Source organism: Petaurus breviceps, unplaced genomic scaffold (genome assembly GCF_028583685.1).
Source record: "Petaurus breviceps papuanus isolate PSGF00001 unplaced genomic scaffold, PetGlider_PUasm1.0 90792, whole genome shotgun sequence".
NCBI classification, from domain to species: Eukaryota; Metazoa; Chordata; class Mammalia; order Diprotodontia; family Petauridae; genus Petaurus; species Petaurus breviceps.
In genome coordinates this window covers 18,063,038-18,088,760 of record NW_027187347.1, presented here as the reverse complement: position 1 = coordinate 18,088,760, position 25,723 = coordinate 18,063,038, and the positions used below count along the sequence as shown (strand labels likewise).

Below are 25,723 nucleotides of genomic sequence, written 5' to 3'. Positions count from 1 at the left end.
TGGTGTTTCTTTTGTGAATGACTATACCAGAACTTTTTTGTGTCATAGATCCCTTTGTCAGCCTGGTGAAGATGCCTTCTCAGAATAATGTTTTAAATGCACAAAATAAAATACATAACATTAAAAAGCAAATCAATGATATTGAAATAGTTATTGAATTTTTAAAAAGAAAATTAAGTTTACAGACCCCAAGTTAAGAACTCCTTAGATAAACTGAACTCTTATGTAATTATGCATTCTATTCACAGGGCTCTTCAGTGTTCTAATATTTTGTGAATTTGGCATACACACAAAAAGAGCACCTGGAGGACTTACTGTCTATTGGTATTTCCTCTTTCCTTTGGATTCTGCTGGACCTCATCCATGATGATGACAAATGACTATAAGTTTCCCTGTTTTTTAATATTATACTCCTTTTTAAAAAAAACTTGTCTTCTAGGAATCAAGATAGCAGAGTAAGCAGAAAATTGCTTGAACTCTTCCAAATTCACCTTTAAACAACTCTAAAATAGAGCCTCAAAACTAATACTGTAACAGTAGAACCAACACAAAGATGGAGTGAAACAATTTTCCAGCCCAAAACTACTTGGAGGTTCAGCAGGCAAAATCTGTCTCACTCAGGTAAAAGAGGGCCACAGTCCAGGGAAGGCAGTGTCCCACCAAGCCAGCAGGAGGCCCCAAACTCTAACAGAGATCAATGACCAAGACCCCACAGCCCTGGCACGGCACCAGCCCCTCCCCCCACGCCACCATGAGACTCAGCATAGCACCGAGTGAGTGGCCAGGCCTTCTATAACACTTGTGCAAAGCCAGGCAAGCAACCAGGGCCTGCAGACCCCAGAAAAAGAAGCTTGGGACAGTGCCCCTTCTACCCAAGAAGCAGAGCTCATTTTTAAAAGTAACAGAATAGTCTGAAAAAGATAAGCAAAAACAAACAAACAAACAAAGGAACTTAACAATAGAAAGTTATTGTGGTGACAGAGAAGATCAAGAAAAACTCAGAAGAGGACAACAGTGTCAAAACACCTACTTGCAAAGCCTCAAAGAAAAATGTGAATTGATCTCATGCCCAAAAAGAACTTCTGAAAGAGCTCAAAAAGGTTTTTAAAAATAAGATAAGAGGGGGCGGCCAGGTAGCACAGCAAGTAAGAGCACCGGCTCCAGTGTCAGGATGACCTGGAGATCTAATCCAGGGCTCAGACACTTAGCACCCACACAGAAACACCTGGCCATGTAACCTTAAGCAAGTTACTTAACCTCATTGCTTAGGGGCAGCCAGGTGGCTTAGCAAGTAAGAGCACTGGCTCCAGTGTCAGGATGACCTGGAGATCGAATCCTGGGCTCAGACACTCAGCACCACACCCAGAAATAACTGGCTGTGTAACCTTGAGCAAGTTACTTAACCCCAATTGCTTAAAAAAAAATAAGAGAGGTAGAAAAATAAACCTGTGAAACAAAATGAAGTGATGCAAGAGAATAAAGAAAAAAAATAAATCAACAACTTGATAAAGGAAATACAAAAATGGGAAAAGATGCAGAAATTCACTGAAGAAAACAACTCCTTTAAAAATAGAATTGAGCAGATAGAAAAGAAGGCACAAAAGCTAACTGAAGAAAATAACTTCTTAAAAATGAAAATTGGACAAGTGGAAGCTAATAATGCCATGAAACATCAAAAATCAATCAAACAAAATCAAAAGAATGAATAAATAGAAGAAAACATGAAATATCTAGTTGGAAAAAACAACTGACCTGAAAAAATAAGTCCAGGAGAGATAATTTAAGACTTATTGGACTACCTGAAAGCCGTGATCAAAAAGGACCTGGACATCATACTTTAAGCAATTATCAAAGAAAACTGCGCTGATATCTTTGAACCAGTGGGTAAAAATAGATATTGAAAGAATCCACTAATCCCCTCTTGAAAGAGATCCCCAAATGAAAACTCCCAAGAACAGTGTAGCCAAATTCCAGAAATCCTAGGTCAAGGAGAAAATATTTTCAGGCAGACAGAAAGAAACCATTCAAATTCATGGAGCCACAGTCAGGATTACATAGGATTTAGTAGCTTCTACATTAAAAGATCAGAGGGCATGGAATATGATATTCCAGAAGGCATAGGAGTTAGCATAACAACCAAGTCACCTACCCAGCAAAACTTAGCATAATCCTTCAGGAGAAAAAAATGGTAATTCAATCAAATACAATACTTTTAAGCTTTCCTGATGAAAAAAACGAAGCTGAATCACAAAAAAAAAAAAAAAAAAAAAAAAAAAAAGATTTTCAAATGCAAGACTCGATATAAGCATAAAAAGGTGAAAAGAAAAGAGAAAACAAGGGAAATAAGGTTAACTCATTTGCATCCCTATATGGGAAGATAATCCTTGTAATTCTTAAGAACTGTATGAGTATTTTCAAAACATATTTCCACATTAGTCATGTTGTAAAGAAGAATTAGAATGAAAGGGAAAAGCCACGAGAAAGAAGAAATCGAGAGATAGAGAGAGAAAATAGTATGTTTCAATCTACATTCAGACTCCATAGTTCCCTCTCTGGATGTGGATAGCCTTTTCCATATGAGTCTTTTAAAATTGTCTTAGATCCTTGCATTACTGAGAAGAGTTAAGTCTATCAAAGCTGGTCATTGCACAATGTTGCTGTTACTGTGTACAATATTCTACTGGTAACAATTCACTCAGTAACAATTCATACAAGTCTCTCCAGGTATTTTTCTGAAGACTGCTCACTATTTCTTATGAATCAATACTATTTATCACATTCATATACCACAGCTAGTTCAGTCATTCCCCAATTGATGGGCATCCCCTCACTTTCCCATTCTTTGCCACTACAAAAAGAGCTGCTACAAATATTTTTGTATATGTGGGTCCTTTTCCCATTTTTATGATCTCTTTGGGATACAGACCTAGAAGTGGTATTACTGGGTCAAATGTTATGAACAGTTTTACAGCCCTTTGGACATAGCTCCAAATTGCTCTCCAGAATGGTTAGATCAGGTCACAACTCGACCAACAATGCATTAGTGTTCCAATTTTCCCACATCTTCTCCAACATTTATCATTTTCCTGTTTTGTCATGTTATCCAATCTGATAGGTATGAGGTGGTACCTGAGAGTTGTTTTAATTTGCATTTGTCTAATCAATAGTGATTTAGAGCATTTTTTCATACAACTATAGATAGCTTTAATTTCTTCATCTGAAAACTGCCTAAGAATTGTATCACTATTAATATAGTTATAAGGAGTATACATAGAGAGAGGATGTGGCTATAAGGTAACTTTGAGGGGATCATATAAAAAAATTAAGGGGTGAAAAGGAGAATTATCCTGGAGCAAAAGAAAGTAAAAGGCACAGTGGGATAAATTATCTCACATGAAGAATCTCAAAAGACCTATTACAGTAAAGAGGGAAATGGGAGTTGGGGTCAGGAGGCAGTGCTCAAACCTTACTCTCATTGGAATTGGCTCAAAGAGGGAATTGTTTGGTTACAGAAATCTATCTTAACCTATAGGGAAGTAGGAGGGAGGAGGTTAATAACAAAGTGACAGTAGAGGAGGACTAAGGAAAGTGTAAAGTCATGCACAAGCAGCTTTCCAGAAGAATGCTACTGTGGATAGTAGTATATTCACTAGTAGTAGTTCACTAGTAAGTGAACACTCTATATATTCAATAACAAATCAGAGCAAAATATTCACAGTAAATCAAGGTACAGCATTCACAATGTTACAACTTATCACAGATAATCAAAATACAGCATTCACAACAACTTATCACAGAAAATGGCCACATAGTTTTCACCACAGTGGTCACACAGTTTTGAACAAAATATAATTGTTTAGGGGCGGCCAGGTAGCACAGCAAGTAAGAGCACCGGCTCCAGTGTTGAGAAGACCTGGAAATCGAATCCCGGGCTCAGACACTTAGCACCCACCCAGAAACACCTGACCGTGTAACCTTGAGCAAGTTACTTAACCCCAATTGCTTAGGGGCGGCCAGGTGGCTCAGCAAGTAAGAGCACCGGCTCCAGTGTCGGGATGACCTGGATCAAATCCGGGCTCAGATACTCAGCACCACAACCAGAAATAACTGGCCGTGTAACCTTGAGCAAGTTACTTAACCCCGATTGCTTAAAAAATATATATATAATTGTTTAGTCAATCAATCACTTAGTAACTCAATCATTCAATTGACTTGCCTCCTTAAGGGTCACAAAATATAATAGTCAAAGTTCTCTACTCATGGGGCACACTAAGTTACAATATCAGTCATTACTCAGCACTCTCTTAAAGGGTAAAATACACAGGTCCTCATCCACCCCTCAGTCACAAATAAGTTACAGTCTTCTCAGTGAGTATACAGTATCCAAGTAATGTCTTCTTTCAGCTTGACTCTGAGTAGTCTCTCAGATTCCCTGGATCCCCTTCCATGGTCCCAGTTCCTACCTGGATTCACCAAACTGACACCTGGGCAGTTCAAAGGCAGACAGCTCCCAGCTCTCTGGGCAGGTCCTGTTCCACACTGAAGCTTACAGTGTCCAGTCCACCTTAAATCTTCATAGTCTCTGTTCCCTGGAAGTCAAGGCTCAGCAAAGCCACAAACAGGTTTATACAAAGTACCAGTATCACAGTCATGTTTCCTCAGTCTTCAGCAGCTCCTAGGAGAAGCTGGTAGCTCCCCAGCAGAAGCTCCAGCTAGTTCCCAGAATAAAAATCACTTCACCCAAGTTCCCAAAATCAAAATCATTCTCTCCAACCTGGGCCTTTCCTCATCAGCCTCCTCGGCAACAGCTGCTTCTGCCTCAATGAAGCTTATCCCAAGGAGTTCTGACTCTCCCTCTCTGGGGCTTTTCCTTATATACAGTATTGCTCCTCCCTTTTCAGCCCCTTCCTGTTAATTCAACGACAGGAGTTCATACCTTCTGTTTCTTTAACAGAGGTTTAATTTGAACTAGGTGCTAAGTACCTCTTAGCTTTCTAATACAAAGCAATCTTTAAATTTCATTACCATTACAGGGAGATAGGGGAAGGCAGTGGTCAGAAACAAAACACTGATGAGGGAAAAAGTTAAAGGAGAGAGAGAAGGATAAATAGAATAAGAAGAAATGCATAGTAATTGTACTTGTGAATGTGGATGGTATGGATAGCAGAGGGGATAAAAAAACAGAATCCTACAGTATGTTGTTTATAAGAAACCCACAAAGTAGACCCACACTCACACACACACACACACACACACACACACACAGAGGAAAGGTGGAGCAGAATCTATTATGCTTCGGGTGAAGGGGAAAAAAAAGAAACAGGAGTAGTAATCATGATCTCAGACAAAGCAAAATCAAAAAGAAATCTAATTAAAAGAGATAAGGAAAGAAACTGAATCCTTCTAACGGGTACCATAAACAATGAAGTAATATCAATACTAAACATATACACCAAATGGTATAGCATCCATTTTTAAAAAAAAGTTAAATGAGTTACAGAAGGAAATACACAATAAAACTATACTAGTGGGGGACCTCAACTTTCCCTTTTCAGAACTAGATAAATCTAACCACAAAATAATAAGAAAGAAGTTAAGGAAATGAATAGAATTTAGAAAAGTTAGATAAGATAGTCCTCTGGAGAAAAATGAATGGGGATAGAAAAGAATATAGCTTTTTCTCAGTAATAAATGGAACTTAGACAAAAACTGACCAAGTATTAGAGAATAAAAATCTCAAAATCAAATGTAGAAAGGTAGAAATATTAGATGCATCCTTTTCAGATCATAATGCAATAAAAAAAATACATTCAATAAAGGGCAGTGAAAAGATAAATTAAAAATTAATTGGAAATGAAATAATCTAATCCTAAAGAATATCAATCAAATCATAGAAACAATCAATAATTTCATTAAAGAAAATGACAACAATGAAACAACATACCAAAATTTATGGGATGCAAGTAAAGCAGTACTTAGGGGGAAATGTATTTCTCTGAACTCTAACATCAATAAAATAGAGAAAGAACAGATCAAAAAATTGGACATGCAACTAAAAAAACTAGAAAAAGAATCAATTTAAAATCCCCCATTAAGCACCAAATTGGAAATCCTGAAAACCAAAAGTGAGGTTAATAATATTGAAAATAATAAAATAAATTTAGTTAATAAAGATAGAGAAATCATTGTTTCATTTGATTTTTTTTTTTTTTGCTTTTTGGAGGGAGGAAGGCAAGGCAATTGGGGTTAAGTGACTTGCCCAAGGTCACACAGTAAGTGTTAAGTGTCTGAGGCTGGATTTGAACTCAGGTCCCCCTGACTCTAGAGTCCATGCTCTATTTACTACATCATCTAGCCACCCCTGTTTCATTTGATTTAAAAAAAGAAACACAAATTACCATTATCAAAAATCCTATTTCTTCACCCTCCCCTCTAAAGATCCTTCCCTTATCTTCTCTCCCCTCCTTATCCCCTTACTGTTTATTTCTTCTGAATTTAGAAGACTGTTCTCCAGATCAGTTGTTTTTTTTAAAGATGTTTCACTTTCTCTTCTATTTTTTTCCATTCTTTATGTTTTGTTTTATTATTTCTTGATCTCTTATAACTTCACTGGCTTCCCCTTTCCCAATTCTAATTTTTAAGGTGCCATTTTCTTCCTTAAGCCTCTGAATCTGGGGAGGCAGAGTCAAGATGGCAGAGTAGAAACAGGACTTCCACGTGGGCTCTGGCTTCCAACTCCTCCAATTCATGTAAAAGGTGACTCTGAAGAAACTTTGGAGCTGCAGAACCCACAAAATGACACAGAGAAGCTAATCTCCCACTGAGGACAGGCTGGCAGGCTGGCAGGAAGTGGCCATTGCAGTGCTCTGGTAGGCAAGCCCAACCCCACTAAAGAGAATCATTCCTTCAGAATTATATTGGAGCAAATGGAAGCCAGTGACTTTATGAGAAATCAAGATACTATTAAACAGATCCAAACAAATGAAAAAATAGAAGGCAATGTGAAATATCTCATTGGGAAAACCACTGACCTGGAAAATAGATCCAGGAGAGATAATTTAAAAATTATTGGACTACCTGAAAGACATGGTCAAAAAAGAACCTAGAAATCATCCTTCAAGAAATTCTCAAGGAAAATTGCCCTGATGTTTTAGAACCAGAGAGCAAAATAGAGATTGAAAGAATCCACTGATCACCCTCTGGAAAAGATCCCAAAAAGAAAACTCCTAGGAATATTATAGCCAGGTCCCAGAGTTCTCAGATCAAAGAGAAAATATTACAAGTAGCCAGGAAGAAACAATTTTAATATTGTGGAAACACAATCAGGATAACACAGGATCTGGCAGCTTCTACACTGAGGGATCAAAGGGCTTGGAATATGATATTCTAAAATCTGTAATGCTAAAAATCTGTAGCTCTTCCTGCTGAGAATGTGGCTTGATCATGAAACTCTCACCTGCAGCAATCTGGAAGAAGGAATCCACCTCTACCCAGACCACTCTGCTTGGGTTTTTTCTTCCTGAGCTGGGTTACCTTAAACTCCAATGGAGGGGTACAGTGGCATGGGCTTATTTCCTTAAGGCAAGAATTCACCTGGATTAGATTCTGTTTACACTCTAAACAGAAGATTTCTAGTTGGATGGGGCCCACCCAAGATCAAGAAGCTTGTTCCCCAGAATGAGCAATCTCATCTATCAGAAATGTCCTTCAGAGACTGATTTAGATGACTGGTCCCTAAATAAGGAAATAAGGAGAAAAAGCCTTAATCCTAATTTAATAATTGGTTATTAATATAATAGAGAAAATATAATAGAAAATTAAAATTTTTAAAATATAATAGAAAATTCTCTCACTTTATAGAGCTTTTTAAAAATACAGTTGTTATATTGTTATATTATGTTGGGGCAGAATATATAGATTCTGGTCAATGTATTGGGCCCAGAATTGAACAGGAAGAGCAGGCTGGATTGCTTTAGGGAATTTTAGCTTTGCAAGGCTATTTTATTGACCATAAACTTCTCATGAAAACAAAGATCCATCTTTTCAATACTAATACTCTACTGGTGTTGCTATAAGACAAGAAGACAGAATGAAACTGCCCCCAAGGAATGAGCATCACACAGTGGACAATGATAGAGTAGGACATGACAAGGATAAGCAGGCTGCAACACATGATCAATGAGGTACTTCAGTATCCAGTAAGGTCAGGATAAAGAAAAGAAGACCTTCCAGAACACTGGGGAGATCCCCAGTAGCAAAAGGTTGGGAGGAAATGGACAAGAATTGTACAAGATGAATGGGGTGCAATCTGTATCATGGGACAAGCTCCTCAATCAATGAACTCTCTGAAATTTGAGTAATTTTTCTTTCAGTTTCTTCATTGTTGCATTCTGATGTCATTTTGTTTTTTCAGAGAATCTACTGATATGGAGAATGTCTCTGTTATTCTAATTTTTCTAATCTGTGGTTAGATTTGCTAATTTCTTCCTTAAAATTGATAAGCTTCATCTAAAGTCCTGTCTAGAGAATGGTCAGTGAGGCTCTCATCCCAACAGAGAGAGGAGGGGTGTAGATTGCCATTCAGCCAGTCAGTAAACATTTATTAAGCACTTACTACATGCCAGCTACTGTACCAAGTGCTGGGTATACAGAAAAAAGGCAAATGATGACTTGCCACCAAGGAGCTCATAGGCTGAAGGCGATTTGACTGGAAGAATACAATGTAAGACTCTGTGTAGAACATATACATCTGTACACTTGTACACATGGAGTTGTTCTTAATTTTCAAGAAACTAGTTCTTCTAGCATCCCAAGATTGCCAGCCAATGCCCCATGTTTCCTCGCCCCTACCCCATTGTCTCTTTATGATTCCCTCTGCCCTTGGGTGGCCAGCTATCTCAGGCTGGGGTTGGGAGAAGACTGAAGTTTGATAGCATGGCTTAAAAAAAGATAGCATTAAAGTGTGAATATCTAACGACCTTAACTCTCCCAAAGGCATTTTCATTTTAAAAAGAGCCCCTGAAGGGACAGCCAGGTAGCACAGCGAGTAAGATCACCGACCCCAGAGTTGGGATGACCTGGGATGGAATCTGGGCTCAGACACTTAGCACCCACCCAGAAACACCTGACTGTGTAACCTTGAGCAAGTTACTTAACCCCAATTGCTTAAGGGCGGCTAGGTGGCACAGTGAGTAAGAGCACCGGCTCCAGAGTCGGCATGACCTGGGATCGAATCCAGGCTCTGATACTTAGCACCACACCCAGAAATAACTGGCCATGTAACCTTAAGCAAGTTACTTAACCCCAATTGCTTTAAAAAAAAAAAAAGAGCCCCTGTGATGTCCTAATGTGTGGGTGGTTGCACAAAGTGCAATGGATAATTTCACATGTGTCCAGGTGTGGCAGAACACCTGGCCTCCCCTGATATGGCCTGGGACAATCCTTAGCCAAATTCGAATAGAGGCTTATGCCCCTTATGCAACGCCCTGGCTAGGTAGTTTGGGAAGGGACCACAGTCAGGCCTGTCTATGGGCAGAACTATTATTACCAACAAAAGTTGTCTAATGCCCCATTCAAAACAGAACAAAGAAGAGAGCTCCTTTGCTTGTCTTATCAAGAGAGGACTCCTTGGACCACTGCCCAGAGGTGCATATCTCCCTGGAACTGGACCAGTTTGTGGTCAAAACCCAGGGCTTGGTGGGAACTCTGGACCTGAGACCTATAGGAAGCTGCCACTCCAGTTCCTTCTCCTCCCTTGAAAAGACAGCCTGTCTTGTCTCCCATGCAAGTTTAAGGGTCTTCTCACTGATGCAGATGTTAGCCGGCCTCATACATTAGGAAGCTCTTGCCAGATTACCTCTGAGAGGCAGGGCCCAGGAGCTTAGGTATATGTTCAGGAGTTTGACTTTGCCCCCCTCCTATCTTCCCCCACATGATTAAAATCATGGAATTGGAGACTATTAGAGCTAGAAGGGACCATCACCTCCAACCACCTCTTTTGAGCCTTCAGATGAGAGAGAATGGTTCCTCACCCACAAAAAGATTAGGAATTCATATTTTTAAGTATTCCCCATTGTCCCTAACACCCTATGAACACAGCTGCTCTTATAAGCAGAGCCAGGCTCTGGACTGGGCCTTCACATAGTGTGAGTTCCTCCTGATGCCTCTCTCACCTCCTCTAATCTTGTACAATACACTCTTCTTTTTAGACCTGTCCTCTCTATTTTAGCCAATACTTTCCACCCTCGTTGTTCATTTATGTGGGTGTGTGACCTGATGACATGGGGAGGTCAGGCCCAAACTCATGACTATACCACTGACAGTTCCTCCACCCACCCCTCAAGTCTGGAATTGGAAAACACACTGAATTTAGAACCAGAGAACTTGGAACCACAGAATCCAAAATCTTGTGTGGGCAAGCCACTTATACTCTCTGGGGTTTGATTTCCTTATGGGAGCAAGGCAGGACCTCTCCACTTTTAAGTCCTATATTCTTTTTTTTTTGGAGGGCAATTTAGGGTTAAGTGAATTGCCCAAGGTCACACAGCTAGTTTTTGTGTTAAGTGTCTGAGGCCGAATTTGAACTCAGATCCTCCTGACTCCAGGGCCGGTGCTCTATTCACTGCACCACCTAGCCGCCTATATTCTTATGTCCTATATTCTTATGATTCTAGTTCAGGGGAAATAAAAGTTAGGTGGAGAAGGTTGGGACCCTCAGCTTGTCACCTCAGTCTGTTTGCTCTTCATATCAAATGTTTAATTAGGGGCTTACCTCATTGGGTTCCTTCTGCTGTTGAGTTTTGACTTAGGCCATCTTTATTTCAGTGTAATTCATTTCCTTTGGGATTTTATGTATTTTATTTTATACATTTAAAAATATTAGTCTGAGAAATACTGGCATTCATCAGGTGACCAGAGGGAACCTTGGCATACAAAAAGGTCAAGAACCCCTGACCCTAAGCACTGATGGAGAAGTTCTTATCCTGAGGAGGTTTGGGAGTGGACATTGGCAATGAGTAGCACTCACTTCTACCTGCAGAGATTTGAAACAAGGAGCTCCCATATCTTTACACAGAAGGCCTGGGACAGAAAAGAGTCAGAGCAAGTCTAAAGGCGTGAGAGAAAGAAGGAAAGTTATAACCCGACTCCTTTTGGTCCTATGACCCTGAAATCCACAAAAGACCGCAAAGGACATCTACTTTTTTGTTGAATGATAAAAGTTGAAATTTCTCTAGATTTGGTTATTCTGGGGTGGGAGGATGGGGGAGAATCCACAGGATTTGCAAATACTGCCCCATGACACATGCATTTCCAAAGGAGCCTGATTTGACAAAGTTTCATATAGCGAAAGTATCATTCTGTAAGTTTGGGGAGGGGGATTATTTTCTTTTTCCTTTTCTGAAAGAGTGCTTTTTTCTACAATCTTTTGTAGCCCTCAGACTCTCTGAAATCTGTGAAGATCCAAAATCCAAAAAAAAACCTAGTAATTTCACCTTCTCTAACTATAAGGTCAGTCATTTATTTCTTATTATAAAGTCAGTTATTTCTCAGCAACTGATAAAAACTGAGACGACACAATCTTTAGCAGTTTCTCCCTACCTTTGTCACAAAAATTTGAAACCAAAAAAATTACAGAAGTAAATTCAATTAGAAAATTCATAACTATTGTCTGAATAGACAATTTAATATACTGAGCAGGTATATTGTCATTTTACAAACAAACCAAAATATACCTAATACATTTTTATGTTACTAAAACAACAAATTGACTTTTAAATTTGCAAAGGATCGCCCCTCAAAAAAAAAAAAGGTATTACATGAATTTGAGTTTTCCTTTTTCTTCTTGTACCATCCCCCAGAAGAAAAAGGAGGAAATTAAGTAGCATGACATAGTAGGAGGAGAAAATAATGGCCTGGTGAATCAGGAGATTTGAATTTAAATCCTGGTTCTCTAACTGACTTGCTGTGTGACCAGGGGTGGCTCAAATCACCTCTCTGTGTACAAATTTCCCTGTCTGTATACAAAATTAAAGAACTGGCCCAGATGGCTTCAAAGGTCTTTTCTAGTTCTAAAGCTATGATGTTTCCATATATGTATCCTTTTTGTAAAAATTTCTTTTTTCCCCAATCTAGGGGAAATCCCAATTCATGGCTTCAAAATTACTGGAAATCTTATGCATTCATTTCCAGGGCTAATTAATCTTTAATTGAGTCCTTCTGCCTTAAAGGAAACTACAAACACTTCAAAATATTTGCTTGACTAAATTTCTTGATGTGAAATGATTTCATGATATTGCAAAGTAACTTGTGGAAATTCAAGCATATTTTCATGTACTAATTGATCACAATCAATTTATTATGCTCAAGGCAGCTCTCTCTGAATAAGATTTAGTTTGGGGAATAGAAATATCAAAAGAGAATTTGCTGATTGTTCTTCCCTGTCATGGATATTAGCTGAATGTGACCCTTATTCTTAATAAAAATACCTCTGATAGACAGATACATCATCCAGTAGCAGTATAAGTGTAAAGACACACAGATACACACAAAGTAAATACGATCACACAGAGATTTTCTCCTGCCAGGTAAAAACCCTCTGCTAAAGTGCATCCTTTTCTCTACAATATCTATGCTGATTCATATCTAGACCTCAGAGAAATGAACAATTGCATGCATACACAGACAAACACCTCCGAATATACAAGGATAAATGAAGATATACTAGGACTGATGAGCTGAATGACATTCAGAGGAGGGCAACCAGAAGGTACAGGGGACTGGAGAACCTGCCACGCACCAATACTCTGTGGCAATAACCTGAGGAGGAGAATGTTTAAGGGGAAATTGATAGAGGCTTTAAAGTATCTGAAAGATTGTCATGTGGAAGAAAGACTGGGTTTGTCTGGCTTTACCCAAGGGAAGGAACTAGGAGCAGTGGGTAGAAGTTACAAGGGGACAGAGTCTGGTTAGATCACCTATCAGTTAGAAGGGAATGGGCTGCCTTAGTGGGCAGTGAACCTTCTGTCCCTGGAAGTGTTTACACAGAGTCTGGATGACCATTTTTCAAGGACACTGAAAAAGTGCCTTAGCTAAGATTGGAATAGATGTGGCATCACTTCTCTTATAATGCTGATGATATGCATAGTTTGTGAATATACAGAAAGAGGAACAAATATGTATGTATGAGTGTATACACATACACATATAAGTGTATACACATACATATGTGTGATGTGTATATATACATACATATATATAGGTGCACACCCAAGCAGAGGTTTGTTGTTCATTTGTTTCAGTCATGTCCAACTCTTGAGACCCCATTTGGGGTTTTCTTGGCAAAGATACTAGAGTGGTTTGCCATTTCCTTCTTCAGCTCATTTTATGGATGAGGAAACCAAGGCAAACAGGGTTAAGTGACTTATCCTGGGTCACACAGCTAGTCAGTGTCTGAGGCCAGATTTGAATTCAGGTCTTCCTGACTCTAGGCCCAGTGCTCTATCCACTACACCACCTAGCTACCCCACTTTAGAGATTGAGTGAAAGTAAATATGCAGGCTACAGAGTATGCCTCTGACATATGGCAGAAAGATGGGTATCTACCAGGAGAAATCATTTTTTTGATTATTCCTATAGAGTCAAGAGTGCACATACACATGTGTGTGCACACACCCACACCCGCATACACAAATCCAGGAGCTCACATGTAGAGTAGGTGTAATCTCCACCAGTAGATGGGTTTATGCAGCAAGAGAGAAGGAAGCGATGAATGAGGTACTAATGAACGTAGGTGGAGATGCAGTCCCACAGACGTAAACCTGAGCTTTGAGTCTGCCCAGCCCTTCCTCACAGGGCACCCCCACCATATCTCACGGGTCCATCCCCAGACCAGCAACATCTTTTCTGGAGAAAAGTTTTCTGCTGCAATATCCACAAGCCATGTTGTTGTTAGCCCAACTGCTTCAGTATCTACAAATGAAGGGTGAGGTAGAGATACAGACTGAGGGGAAACAATCATTTTTCTTTTGTTTTTAACATGTACAATCATATTAGTCATATTGTGAAAGAAGAATCAGAACAAAAGAGAAAACACATGAGAAAGAAAAACAACAAAAAAGTGAAAATAGTCTGCTTCCATCTGAATTCAGACTCCATACTTCTTTCTCTGGATGTGGATGACATTTTCCATCATGAGTCTTTTGGAATTGTTTTAGGTCTTTGCATTGCTGAGAAGAGCCAAGTCTATCAAAGTCAGTCATCACACACTGTAGCTGTTACTGTGTACAATGTTCTCCTGGTTCTGTTCACTTCACTCAGCATCAGTTCATATAAGTCTTTGCAGGTTTTTTCTGAAATCTACCTGTTCCTCATTTCTTATAATACAATAGTATTCCATTACACTCATATACCACAACTTGTTCAGCCATTCCCCAGTTAATGGGCATCCCCTCAACTTCCCATTCTTTGCCACCACAAAAAGAGCTGCTATAAATATTTTTGTAAAAGGGGTCCTTTTCCCCCTTTTTATGATCTCTTTGGGATACAGACCTAGTAGTGGTATTGCCAGATCAAAGGATATGCAAAGTTTTATAGCCCTTTGGGCATAGTTCCAAATTGTTCTCCAGAATGGTTGGATCAGTTCACAACTCCACCAACAATGCATTAGTGTTCCAATTTTCCCACATCTTCTCCAACATTTATCATTTTCCTTTTCTGTCTTATTAGCCAATCTGATAGTTACGAGGTCGTACCACAGAGACTTTTCTCCAGGAAAGTCAGATGGGAGTGAGTACTGAAAGGACTGAAGGTCTAGGACAAATCCAAGAAGTTAAGGTTGGACCCTGCAGGTTAGATCACAGAGTGATCTCGACTCTTTCTGATTTCTGTCCATCCAGTGGTTGACAGTTGGAGGTATACTGGCTGCCTTCAAAGTGAGCTGACTGTTCAGCTCTCCGTTATGTTGAATAACTCCCGCATGAGAGGGGTGGCAAAGGGATGAATGTCTTCAATCTTCAGCAGTTGCTTGGTGTGCTGGGCATTGATGCTTCGGAGCTCTGTGAGGATGGCTATGATCTTCAGAAACAAGAAACTGTAGGGTAAGTGGGGGGCATTGAAGGGCAGGGAAGGGTAGAGGACAAAGGGTGAAGAAAAGAGAGATGAAAAGATTAGGAAATGCTGTGGAATTTGTGCTTGGTTTCCCCACTCCACCCTCATACTTTGTCTCAGGAGTCCAATGGTGCCCTGGTACCATTGAGGGTAAATTTGGGGTGGGAGCTATCATAGGGGATGGTTTCATTTCTCTGGGCAATAGTTAAGAGTCACTGGATAAAAAGCTTCTGGTTAAAGCTAAGAGTCTGCACAGCAATTCTTGCTGCTCATTACCGAACCTATTCCATGCAAGTTGTAATAAAGCAAAACCTTTAGCCAGTAGGGATCAAAAATCAGGACTCAGCTTCTGAGAGCTCCCTCATCTTTTCCTTTAAGGGAAGTCCAGGTAGACTCTGTTTTTTTAAAGTTTGTTTTATTTTTAATTTATGGAATAAAACACATTTCCATAATCTAGTACAATTTAAAAAAAAATAAAAGGTGATTGAAAGTCTTTAAGCTTAGAGCAATACCCAAGGCCCAGCCCATGAAATATCCATGGCAAACACCTATCTAACCTCACCATGGTTTGTTTCTGGAAACTGAATCAAAACTGATCAACAGAGTCAGACATCTGGCCCTACCCTAGCTCTACCACTGTTCCCCAGCATGTACCCTCTGCTCCAGAAACAAGTAACACTCATATGTCCCGACATTTCTTGACTTCTGTATCCTTGTTCTTTGTTCCTCTACCTGAAATTCCCCCTCCTCCCTTTACTGACCAGCTAACTCCTCTGCATCCTCCAAAGTAGACCAGGAAACATCTTCTGACTACTCTAGGTCTTATTGACCTTCCTGTCCCCTGCCCTACCAGAGGATTTAATGTCTAGACCACACAATCATCCTACATGGCTTCTTTTTGGTTTTTCTGTTAGTCTTGTCTCTCCAACAAGAGTGTAAAAGTCTTAAGGACAGGCGTCTTCAACAGTGCCTTCTATGGCACCTAGTACAATGCTGAGAATATCACAGGTATTGATATAGCTGCTATGGCTTGAGAACTTGGTTAGCTAGTAGAGGTTCCACGCTGTTAGCCTTTGGCACGTGGTGATAAGACTAGTTGTTTCCCTGAGGCATTTTCTTACCTCCCCCCACAACATGGGGAGGCTTTATATAAAAAGACAGAGCTGCCTCTGGGACCCAAATGGCCCCAGCTTTGGTGGTATCTGGTCATGTAAGGACATAAAATTCCCAGCCACTAAGAATTTAGAAACTTGGTGGATTTCTTTTTTTCTTTCTTTCTTTCTTTCTTTTTTTTTTTTTTGCTTTTTGAAGGGGGGAGGGCAGGGCATTTGAGGTAAAGTGACTTGCCCAAAGTCACATGGCTAGTAAGTGTGTCAAAGGTCTGAGGCTGGATTTGAACTCAGGTCCTCCTGACTCCAGGGCCGGTGCTCTATTCACTGCACCACCTAGCCACCCCGACTTGGTGGATTTCTGAAGACCACTTGAGTCAGTTACCATGTCCTTTACCACTGATAGCCAAAATATTTCCATGGTGGGAGGGGGGGATGTTAGGTCAGAGTTAACTTCATTTTGTTAACCATTTAATGACTTTTTGGTCTTTCATTTCCTCCCAACATCAAACCTGAATTGAGTATTGGTGCTAGAGTCACCTCCAAAACACATCCAATAGGATTTAGGATTTAGAGGTCATGGAGTCCAGTCCTCTGCTTTTTATAGATGAGGACTCTCCAGAGAAGTTCAGTGCCTTCCACAGGGTCACACAGCCAGAAAGTGTCTAAGGTAAAACTTGAATGTAAGTTTTCATCGCTCCAAGTCTGGTGCTCTATACATTATATCATACTACCCCACCTAATACACGTGGACCTAAGTAACCTTACACCAGTGGTTATCAAACATTCTTATCCTGTTAGGGTTATGTCTTTGCCCGGGAACTATATTTGATTACATGTCCCCACACTCACTACTCAGCCAATTGTTTTCAGTTTCCATCTTCTACAAGATCCCAAGATAATCTTGTTCGGTATTGGCTTTCACAGGAGTAGAAGAGAAATAAGGGCCTCCCAGGATAGGCATGTGAGTAGTGTCCTTGCCCCTGGCGCATAAGCAGCAAGGTACCCACACGCCAGCAGACATAAATCCTTCCTGCCTTGCTCAGCTCGCTCAATGCTTACAACTCCCTTGGTTCCCATTGTCAGCCAGTCACCAAGCATTTATTAGACACCTACTATGTCAGGCACTGTCCTGTTGGGGATACAAAGACAAAAGACAGTCCCTGTTCACAAGGAGCTATAGTCTAATGAGAGAGACAACACTCAAATACCAAAGTAAAACCAAGAACATACATATTATGTACATGTACATGTGTGTGTATGCATGTTAAATAAAGGGTACATTGGAGGTAATCTACAGAGGGAATGTACTAGCAATAAGGAGAATCAGGAAAGACTTCTTACGGAAGGTGAGGTTTTTAGCTAGTACTTGAAGAAAGTCAGGGAAACTAAGAGGCAGAAATAAGAAGGGAGAGAACTCTAGACATGGGGGACAGCCAGTGAAAATGCCTGGAGTCAAGAGGTTTAGTGCTTTCTGCAAGGAACAGCCAGGTGGTCAGTGTAGTGGATTGAAGAGCACATGGGAGTAAGGTATAAGAATACTGGAAAGGTAGGAGAAGGTTCTGGAGGGCTCTGAATGACAAACAAAGGAATTTAGTTTTGATGCTGGAGGCAAAGGGAGCCACTGGAGTTTACTGAAGAGGGAGCGTAATATGGTCAAATATGTGTTTTAGGAAGGTGAATTTGACAGCTGAGTGGAGGGTGAACCGAAGTTGAGGAAGACTTGAGGCAGGCAGGCTTTTGCAATAGTCTAGGCATGAGATGATAAGGGCCTGCAGGGTGATGGCCATGTCAGAAGAGAGAAGGGTCATAGATGAGAGATTTTACAAAAGTAAAATCTACAAGACTTGACAATAGACTGAACAAGGGAGGTAAGGGGGAGTGATGAGTTCAGGATGAAGACTAGGTTGTGAGCCTGCACGACTGTGTGGTACCCTGAACAATAATAGGAAAACTATAAAGAGGGGAGGAAGGGTTTGAAGGGAAAGACAATGAGTTTGGTTTTTGGATATGTAGAGTTTAAGATGTCCGTGGGACATCCAGTTTGGGATGCTGTCTGGAAGTTTTGTTGGGTGGTCAGGGCTGGATAAGTAAGTCAGAAAATCATTAGCATAGAGACAACCATTGGATCCCTGATGGCTGATGCGATCACCAAGAGAAAGAGCACAGAGGAGAAAAGAAAAGAACCCCAGAAAGAGCCTTGGGGGGCATCCCCAGGGAGCAGGTACGATTGGCCATTTCTGGTCACTGTCTAACCAGCAATGGCGTCTACAAGGAGCAGTCAGAGAGCAGGAGAAAGCTGTGCCTAGAAAATCTAGAAAGAACAGAGTATCCAGAAGAAAAATGTGAGCAGCAAAACCCCAAACTCTCACATGCTGCCTGTTCTCCTCACTCACCCAGCTATTTATTAATCTAGTTGCAGCACTCATCACTTCTTGCCTGAATTTTCACAACATCCTCCTTATTGGTCTCCAGGTCCCCAGTCTCCCTCCATTCCAGCCTCTCCCACACTACTGTCAAAGTCCCTTCCAAACTACCTTCTATTTAATTACAGTGCTTTGTATGTATTCTGTACATACTTATGTATATTTGTCTCTGTTTCTAGTCTCTCTCTATTGGAAAATAGGGATTGTTTCCTTCTATGTACATGTACTTATAGTGCCCAAGACAGTGCTGTTTGATTTCTCCCAGTCAATCCCTAGTAACCTTCTCCCACAGATGTGGAGAACAGCATCTGATGTAAACCCCCTCCCCTGAAACGAAGCCAAGACATTCACTTTGGGGGCCTTTTCTAGTGGGAGACAGTCCCCAGCTGCCCTCACTCACCGGTTCTCTGGCTGAGGCCGCTTGCATTCTATGTAGGCTTTCAGGGCCAAGGTGAATCTCTGCTGCAGCTGGTCCACGACACAATGCTGTATCACGCCTGGTCGATCTAAGGAGAGAGCAGGATCAAGAAACTGCTCCCCTTCCCCAAGTTTAGTGCCTTTCACCCTAGCATGTCGGGGTGATGTGTCATGAAATCATGGGCTTTGGTGTTAATGAAGGAAGAGAGACATGCAGAATGTGCTTCCAATCACTCTCTGACTTTGCCACAATTCTTCTTGGAGGGAAAGAAGCCCAGGGAGGGACTTCTCTTCAGCCCCTCTCCTGGGGAGCCCCACCCCCAGAACATCCAAGCACAGGGCACTTCCTTAGAGGAAAGCTCGCTCTCCTTGTGTATACTTGGGGACTACAGGCTTGGGGACACCATGGCTGTATGATTCGGGGGCTTGGATATAGGCAGTCTACAGTTGTATAAGGTGTATGTGTGTGTGTGTGTGTGTGTGTGTGTTAGAGCTGAAAGAGAAGAGACAGTCTTAAATATTTTGTATATGTGTGTATATATACATGTGTATGTCTCTGGTGTTTTCATGTGCATATACATATATATATATATATATGGAGAGAGAGAGAAGAGAGAGGAAGATACTTAGTCCTAACTAACATATAATAGGACTGCCTATCTCATTATAAAAATATATACATAATATACATGTATGTATATTATATGTATTTTCTATAGAGATCTATATGTCCATATAAAGAGACAGAGGGAGAGGGAGGGGAAGAGGAAGAGGGAGGAAGGGGAGAAAGAGAAAGACAGAGAAAGAGGACAGAGACAGAGAAAGAAAAAGAAAGACAATCCTAATTATTATATATGTACATATACATGCATGTGTATATTTTATATAACATACAAAATGTGTGTATATAGAAAGAGGGAGAGACAGAGAGAAACCAAAGACAGAGACAAGACAGGAAGGAGACCTCCCAAGAGATTGGCACCAGGACCTTTCCCTGAAGTGTATGATGGTAGTTCCCCCAAGGTTGAATCTGCCTTGGAGTGAGTTGGGGCTGGGCTGAAGGCAGGGAGCAGCGTCTGGCTGCCATACCTGGGGAGAATAGGGAGATGGCCTGCATCAGCACATACTCTTCATCATGTAACCGCAGCTTCTTCAACATGAAGTGAAATCTCAGTATAGAATCCACAAGAGAGTACTGCAAGCTCCCTGCAGAATACAGGAAGAGAGCAGCTGTGAGCCAAGGTAGGTGTGGAGGCTCTCCAGTCATTCAGCCCTCCTCAACTAGCAACCCTGACCATATGACTGAGTGAGCACCTTATTTCCAAGAACAGGCTTCTCAGAGAACCCAGGCCTTCACAATATCTCGCCAGAGGAGGACCTTCTTTGTCAAGGACTTTGACACCTGGGATTGTGAGCCCCTTTCCTTCCACTCTGGATATGCCTTCCTCTCCCTCTTCACCCTTTCCAGGTCCTCTGAGAATGGGATCAACCAGTCAATAAACATTTATTAAGCGCCTACTATGTGCCGGACACTGTGTTAGGTGCTGGGGATAAAAAAAAGGGTTGAAAAGACAGTCCCTGCCTTCAAGGAGTTTACACTCAAATGGAGGAAGACAATTATTATGGTTATGGGATTTAAAGCTCTTCCATGCCCCTTGAACTTGCTGACCTAGCAGGAAGGGGTGGGGCAAGAGGAAGCTGAAGCCAACTTAGAGAGCATGTGGTGACTGGAGGCGTGGGGGCAGCAGCAGCAGCAATGGCAGCGGTGGTGCCTGGAACTCTTGTTTTTGAGCCAGCCAGAATTTCTGCTAAGGACTCCTGCAGAGGACTGCCAGGGATGGGAACTTCAGGGGGGCTGGAGCTGCTGGGAGCATGCTTTGTGGATGCTGAGCAGTTGCTGTGAGTGGAGAGAGGAGGACCTTTGCCCCAGGTAGCCTGTTTTGTTTTGAAGGCTTGAGAATGTGGGTGTTTACTACATTAACTATGTGTGCCAACTTCATAACTACTGTGATGGCTTTGACTTTCTGGTTTTGGTACTCAGTTTTCTGGTATTTGAACAAATGTTCTAGCTATATCCCCCATGCAGAGAGCATGTTACATTTTGTGATTAATAACCATATCAGCATATTTATAGTTACTGCAGGCATTGTGAATACTGCATTGTTGATACAAAAATATGCAAACATATATATGCGAACAAACCATATACAGGATAAATAGGGAATCATTAGCAGAGGGAAGGCACTAGAATTAAGGGGAGTTGGGAAAAGGGGAGATTTATTTGGAGCTTAAAGAAAGCCAGAGGTCAGTTAAGTGAACTCATGTAAAATTGTAAGGCATAAAGATGAGGTGGAAGGCATTTTTCACCCTGGGTACAAAAATGTAGAGAGTGTTGACTGGAATTAGTTTGGATTTAGAGGACCTGGGTTCAAATCCTACTTATGATGATGCTCACTGCTTGTGTGACCTTGGGAAAGTCACAACCTCCCTAGCTTCAGTCCTGTCATCCATAAAAGAAGAGAAGTCAACTAGACAGAGTCTGAGGTCCCTTCAAGCCCTATATCTAGGATCCCATAAGCATTTACAATCCCTTGTCAGTATAGAAACCACTAAACTTTACACTTACTTAATGAGAATAATTGAAATAGGAAGCTAGAGAGAACTCTATTTAATTTAATTTGCTGACAAATATTAAACAACCAGCTCTCCAAAAGGAAAGAAAAATACCTCTGGCACACTTTTAAGTTTAATTTGCATTATCAACATTTTTTCCAGTTAAGTCTAGCCAATCAACAAAACAATAAATTAAGCCTTACTTAATGTGTAGCATTTGCCAGTTTCCAAAGTGTACATTCCAACACTGATAATTTAACAACCGCCTCTTGAGTTTGAGCCTTCTCCTACTCACCTCTGGCTATGGAAGGCATGACTGATAGCTATACCCCAGGGGAGCTATTCCACTGCCTGACATCCACTCCCCACACTCTCTGTCTCCCCATTAGCATTTGAGGGTGTGCTTCATGCTGCTGGCCCCAGTCATGTTTTGCTGCTACTTGCCCCGAGAGCAAAAATATCTAGTTCTGACTCTGTACTCGTGTAATGATAGAAGACCGATCACGTGCCTTTAGGATCATCTAAGTGGTAGGAAAAGCGACCAAAATCCCAGGATCCATTCTCTGCATTGAACACCGTGTTGAAGCGTAGTAGGCACAGCTCAACCATGGCCCCTTTCAATAGAGAAATCTGGTCCTCAATAGACAAGTCTCTGAGAGAAAGGAGGGATAAAGTAGCCCATTAAATGTTGAAACATATGTGATGCTGAAAAAATATCAGATACTGTTATTGTTATGGTATGACCAACTAGACTGTAAGCTCTTTGAGGGTAGTTTGTGGCTTATACTTTTTTGTATCTGTCATAGAACCTAGAGGCTTATAGGAGGTAGAAGTTCAATACTATAAAACATTTCTCAACATCTGCTGAGCTACAGAAATTTAGTTTACAAACTTATAATCCAGAAGCAATTGTTTATTGAGTGATTAAACCCTTCTCATACTGTACAGTGTCCTTCCTACTCCAGCTGGGGGGCTCAGTGGATACAGCACTGGGCCTGGAATCAGGAAGATCTGAATTCAAAGCTGACCTCACACATTTAATAGCTCTGTGACCCAACTTCTGTCTGCCTCAGTTTCCTCAACTATAAAATGAGGATAATAGCACTTATCTCCCAAAATTGTTGTGAGGAACAAATGAAATAATAATTGTAAAGTCTTAGCACGGTGCTTGGCACATGGTAAGTACGATATAAATAGTAGCTATTGTTATTATTACTCTACCATCTCCTCCTCTCTAAACAAAAAGGATGTTCCCAATGACATAGGCTGTCCTCAGTGGCCTTCTTTGGGAGGCTGTGGCAATAGCTGATCTCAGGAACAGGCTTCTCAGAGTTAGTCCAGAGCTGATCATGGCTCGGGAGAGGAGGTCAAATGAACCAGCCACCTAAGAATAAGGGAGGTCCCCTGTAACTCTGTGTGGGGCAACCCTAAAGAAGGTCAGTGTGTCTTTCTCACCAGTCCTGAAAGGGGAGAGAGATTACACCCTGTCAGAATGCTTTAAGGGGTAGAGGATATACTCTGGAATCCCTCCTCTACAATTTCTTCACTTGACAACAAATTTTCACTAAAACATGGCCCTTTCATTGCCCGTATTGGCTGTCATTTGAGGCACCACCCAATTTGTGGAATAAGGCTCACACAAGGAAGTGACAAAGGACTGTCCAGTGACCCGACCAGTCCAGTGTAGCTCCAGTTCTTGAACTCTGACGTGTGAGGATAACTCTAGTCACTTTGAGATTACAGATCAGGGGTCCTTTGGATACTCTGTTCCTCAACCAAGGTAACTTCTGATCTGGAAGGTCCTAAAAGTGTTGAGAAACTACATTCTGGAGTGAAGGGGGAAGCAGGGAAGGGGGAGTCTTGGGAGGGAATCCCAGGTCAGTCTGAAAGCTCCTGAAATTTCTTCTGGTTCAGAGCCTGATTCAGGATTCTAATGATGTCCTTCTGCTCTGAGTCTGTTGAATCTCTGGGTCAAGTCCAGACCTCCAGTGGCAATGGTCTTTGGACATTGGTTCTCATGGTTGTAAGGGCCCTCAGAGGTCATTTAGTTCAGTTCAGTTCTTTTTTTTAAATTTTTTGGTCTTTTAGTTTAAAAGATTCATTACCACAATTCCTTGAGTTTCAAATTTTCTCTCCCCCCCCTGCCCACCATGGCGGCATACAATCAAGTACAGTATCTGCAAATACTTTCACGTTAGACATTAGTCAGGTTATAAAGAAGGATTGTACCAGATGGAATGAAGAATGGGAAAGAGGAAACAAAACCAAACAAGAAAAAGAGCAGGTAGTTTGCTTTAGCCTGGATTCAAACTCAGTTCTTTCTCTGGATGTAAACATCTCTCTCCACCATGAGTCTTTTGGGGTTGACTTATGACCCTGAATTGCTGAGAAGAGTCCAGTCTATCAAAGTTGGTCATCACACATACGTTGTATCTGTAATTATGTACAAATTTCTCCTAGCTCTACTCTTCTCACTCAGCATCAGTTCGTATAAGCCTTTCCAGGTAAATAGGAAGTCCATCTGCTCCTCATTTCTTACAGCACAATAGTATTCTATTACATGCATATACCACAACTTGTTCAGCCATTCCCCAATTGATGGGCACCCCCTTAATTTCCAATTCTTTGCCACCATAAAAAGAGCTGCTATAAATATTTTTGTACATATGGGTCTTCCTCCCACTTCTATGATCTCTTTGGGATACAACCCTAGAAGTGGTATTGCTGGGTCAAAGGGTATGAAATTGTTTATAGCCCTTTGGGCATAATTCCAGATTGCTCTCCAGAATGGTTGGATCAGTTCACAACTCCACAAGCAATGCATTAGTGTTCCAATTTGTCCACATCCTTCCCAGAATTTGTCATTTTCCTGTTTTGTCATCTTAGCCAATCTGACTGGTGAGATGTGGGACCTCAGAGTTGTTTTGACTTGCATTTCTCTAATCAGTAGTGATTTAGATCATTTTTTCATATGCTTATAGATATCTTTAATTTCTTCCTCTGAAGACTGCTTGTTCATATCCTTTGACCATTTATCAATTGGGGAATGACTTGTATTCTTATAGATTTGACTCAATTCTCTGTATATTTTAGAAATGAGTCCTTTATCAGCGACATAGGTTGTAAAAATTCTTTCCCAATTTTCTATTTTCCTCCTAATACTGGTTACATTGGCTTTGTTTGTATAGAAGCTTTTCAATTTAATGTAATCAAAATTATCCATTTTGCATTTTATAATGCTCTCTAATTCTTGCTTGATCATAAAGTCTTCCCCTCTCCACAAATCTGACAGGTATTTCTTGCTTTCCCAGATTGCTTACAGTATCAGCCTTTATACCTAGATCATGCACCCATTTAGACTTGATTTTGGTATATGGTGTTAGATAATGGTCTATGCCCAGTTTCTGCCATATGATATTTCAGTTTTCCCAGCAGTTTTTGTCAAATAGTGAGTTCTTATCCCAAAAACTGGGGTCTTTGGGTTTATCAAACTATAGTTACTATAGTCATTACTATATTCATTGACTGCTGTGTCTCATGTACCCAATCTATTCCATTGATCCACTACTCTATTCCTTAGCCAGTACCAAGTAGTTTTGAGGACTGCTGCTTTATAGTACAGATTAAAATCAGTTCAGTTCTTTTCTACAACATCCCCATCAAATGGTCATCTAGCTTCTGTTTGAGATTTTTCAGTGACTGGAAACTCGCCGCCAACTTGGCTCGTATTATGTAATGCCAGGCAACTAAATAATTCCATGGGGGTGGGGATCAGTAAAATTAGCTCGACTTCATCAGTTCAGTCAAAATGGTGATTGATTCAGTAGGGCCATATAAACATCATTTACGTGGTTCACTGGTGTAGAGACAATGCTTAAAGAAGGAAATTGCTGGCATCACTCTGGCAATTCTCTCCATGTCTCTTTCCTTTTAACAACCTGGTATATTGTCCAACCAGCTCCCCATTCACTGAGCAGGGATTCTCATTTCCCAGTCTTTTCTGAGCATCTGTTTGAAGAAGCTAGCAAAGGATGCGAGTAGGAACACAGGGAG

At 40.8% G+C, this 25,723-nt stretch overlaps 1 protein-coding gene across 1 annotated transcript in view; it reads right to left on the bottom strand.

Moving 5' to 3' along the window:
* Window positions 1-13,910: 13,910 nt before the first annotated feature.
* NR1I2 (nuclear receptor subfamily 1 group I member 2) overlaps window positions 13,911-25,723 on the bottom strand; it is a 33,222-nt gene continuing 21,409 nt past the window's right edge. The window contains exons 5-8 of the mRNA XM_069069896.1: window positions 22,176-22,322; window positions 20,147-20,259; window positions 19,041-19,146; window positions 13,911-15,088 (exon numbers count right to left, since the gene is read on the bottom strand). Coding sequence (XP_068925997.1) covers window positions 14,944-15,088; window positions 19,041-19,146; window positions 20,147-20,259; window positions 22,176-22,322 — 511 coding nt within the window. The 3' untranslated portion in view covers window positions 13,911-14,943. The remainder of the gene's footprint in view (window positions 15,089-19,040; window positions 19,147-20,146; window positions 20,260-22,175; window positions 22,323-25,723) is intronic.